General features: G+C 37.1%; 1 protein-coding gene across 3 annotated transcripts in view; it reads left to right on the forward strand.

Annotated features, from left to right (window-relative positions):
• Positions 1-2,499, forward strand: part of LOC107672688 (uncharacterized protein C16orf45-like) — a 22,530-nt gene extending 20,031 nt beyond the window's left edge. For 2 of the 3 annotated variants that reach the window (XM_016465996.1, XM_016465995.1), the window contains exons 5-6: positions 1,308-1,378; positions 2,138-2,499. In XM_016465996.1, the coding sequence (XP_016321482.1) occupies positions 1,308-1,378; positions 2,138-2,256 (190 nt within the window). In that variant the 3' untranslated portion in view covers positions 2,257-2,499. The remainder of the gene's footprint in view (positions 1-1,307; positions 1,379-2,137) is intronic. The other variant, XM_016465997.1, reaches the window with a different exon arrangement.
• The last annotated feature ends 333 nt before the right edge of the window (positions 2,500-2,832 follow it).

Here is a 2,832-nt window from a genome sequence, read left to right on the forward strand (position 1 = left end):
TGTGTGTGTGTGTGTGTGTGTGTGTGTGTGTGTGTGTGTGTGTGTGTGAGTGTGTGAGAGAGTAATCGTGAGTGACGCACGCATCAGAGCCCAACACCAATGAAGTCCTCACAGTTTATTCATGGGATAAATGAGCCGCCGTCACCCACATGACAAGCAGCTATTACACGGATGGATGGTGGAGAGAGACAGAGAGATGTCAAACACTCTCGGTTTGAACACTAAACCGATGTGCTAAGAGAATAATTGATTGTTTGGTGTTTGAGTGTGAATGTTTGGTTAATGCTCAGTGTCTCACTTCACAGTTGTTTGTGTGTGGGTCTGGTTTTAAATTTCAGGAACTGTGAAAAAATAGTAAATCTTTGTGGCATTGTGGGGAGCAAACAACAACTGAACAAGAACAATGGCTATATAAAAATGCTGAATATAATCTCAGTGAAAATATATAAATACAGAAAGCTTAGTGTGATTAATTAGATTGAAAATTAGGATCATTTGCAATGATTTTGTATCTAAAGCTTTAAAAACCAGTTGTAAGTTGTAGTAAGAACAGATTCAGAATAAGGTTCCGTTTTATGTTGTAATGATGCATGATAGCTTTAGTGAATTGATACAGTTTAGACAGTATATGAATAATTAGTGGCAAAACAATGTGCTTTTATAGAAGGTACATGTGCATTCCATTAACAAACCTTGGCAGTTGTGTGCCAATTTAAAAGTTTGGGGTCAGTAAGATTTTTAAGAAATTCATATTTTTATTTAGCAAGGATGCATTAAATTGATCAAAAGTGTCAATAAAGATGTTTATGATGTTATAAAAGATTTATTTTACAAGTAAATGAAAAACAATTTCTATTAATCAAAGAATCCTGAAAAAATGAAACTCAGTTTCCACAAAAATATTAAGCAGCACAACTGTTTTCAACATGGATAATATTAATAAATGTTTCTTGAGCAGCAAATCAGCATATTAGAATGATTTCTGAAGGATCATGTGACACTGAAGACTGGAGTAATGATGCTGAAAATTCAGCTTTGCATCACAGGAATAAATTACATTTTAGCATATTCAAATACAAAATAGTTATTTTAATAATATTTCACAATATTACTGTTTTACTGTATTTTTAAATGCAGACTTGGTGAGCACAAGAGACTTCAGCACACGAGACGTTCAAAAACATTTAAAAAAAATCTTACTGACCCTAAACTTTTGAATGGCATATGCACATGAAAATGTATCCTGACTCATGTATTTGTATGTGTTTGTGCGTTTGCCTTCCTGACGCCTGTTATTCTCCACTCAGAGAGCGAGAAGAGGACAAAGAGATGGCTGACTTCCTACAGACCAAATTTCCCAACAGGTGCAGCATGAAAAGTATGTATGTGTGTGTTACTGTGGTGCTGTGAGCTCAAGGCCAAGGCCTTAAACCTCAGTTTTTCAGTGTTGAATGCGCTAATTAACATAATAATATATTCTTTGAGCATCTCCCTAATTGTTTTACTCACTGCCTGCTCAAGTTTAATGAAAATGGAAACTAGAGAAATGAATAAGGAATCTGCTTATGTTGTGGAATTGTCAGAATGTTCATTCTGTTCTCAGGGTGTTAATACGCTGTCTTCGTTTGTTTTCTTTTAGTTCAAAACTAATGAGCTAGTTCAGAACCGGAATAAATAGTGCAGAAGTACGTGAATGTCACTGAAAGTGGGAAGGCTTGACTGTAAATTAGAGAGAACACAGTCAAATATGAATCAGTGTTGTGGTGAGAGTTTGAAACATCTCACAGAAATATAGAAATATTTCATAATCGTTAGTGCTGCTTTTAAAAAGCTTATGAACTGAGCTTTTCACTCAAAGTAAACACATTTTAATTCATCTGAACTCAGTCCAACTCTATTCCACAGTTCAGTTCAGTGTGAATCAAGATATATTTACAACTATTGAAAACTATTTTTGTACAGTGCACAGACAATCATTTCAACTCATCTAATGCTGTCAAAATTCATTTAAGCCCAATATATTTGCAAATGTTCTGGTATGAATATACCTCAGCGCTGATGCTCGACGGTGTTCAGAGATGCTTGAGAGTGTGATTCAGAGAAGGTCACTGCGTTTCTCTCGCTTGCTCTCATTCAGGTCACACCAAGGACAAGAGAATGACGTCCAGAGCCCAGCAGACCTCGTCTCCATACGTGACCAAGACAGGTGTCACCCTGCTGAAAGAGTGCTGCGGCTTCACCTGTTCCATCATGTAGACACGTGAATGTAAAACAGGAGAGAGTTCAGCGACGAGTAAACAAGCCCTCAGATCCGTGATATTTTCAAGCACTCTTTCACATTACATTTCAGAACGGACGGCAGTGCATGAGCGCCAAACTGATGTGCATATTATGAAGTATTATTGCATTAACCTAATCGAGGAGACATCCAGAATTAGCAGTGTGATTAGATGGTACGGTGTAGTTTTAAAGGCATGGTTCACCCAGAAATGAGAATTCTGTTATCATTTACTCACCCGTAATCCATACCTGTATGAGTTTCTTTATTCTGCTGAACACACACACAAAAAAAGATATTTTGAAGAATGTTGCCTTTTTTGTGAACTAAAATGATAAGGATACCAGCTTTCTTCAAAAGATCTTCCTCTGTGGTTCTCAGAAGCAAGAAATCCATACAGGTCTGGATGAGGGTGAGTAAACTGTGACAGAATTCTCATTTTTGGCTGAACTCTTCTTTAACGTCAGGCTCAGCTGCAGAATTCCCATGAGCAGTTGTTAAGCTCTTGCTCTTGCTAGCACATTATTTCCTCCCTTCCTTCTGGCAAAAGACTA

This window comes from Sinocyclocheilus anshuiensis, unplaced genomic scaffold, assembly GCF_001515605.1.
Source record: "Sinocyclocheilus anshuiensis isolate Anshui unplaced genomic scaffold, SAMN03320099.WGS_v1.1 scaffold504, whole genome shotgun sequence".
Taxonomy (NCBI): domain Eukaryota; kingdom Metazoa; phylum Chordata; class Actinopteri; order Cypriniformes; family Cyprinidae; genus Sinocyclocheilus; species Sinocyclocheilus anshuiensis.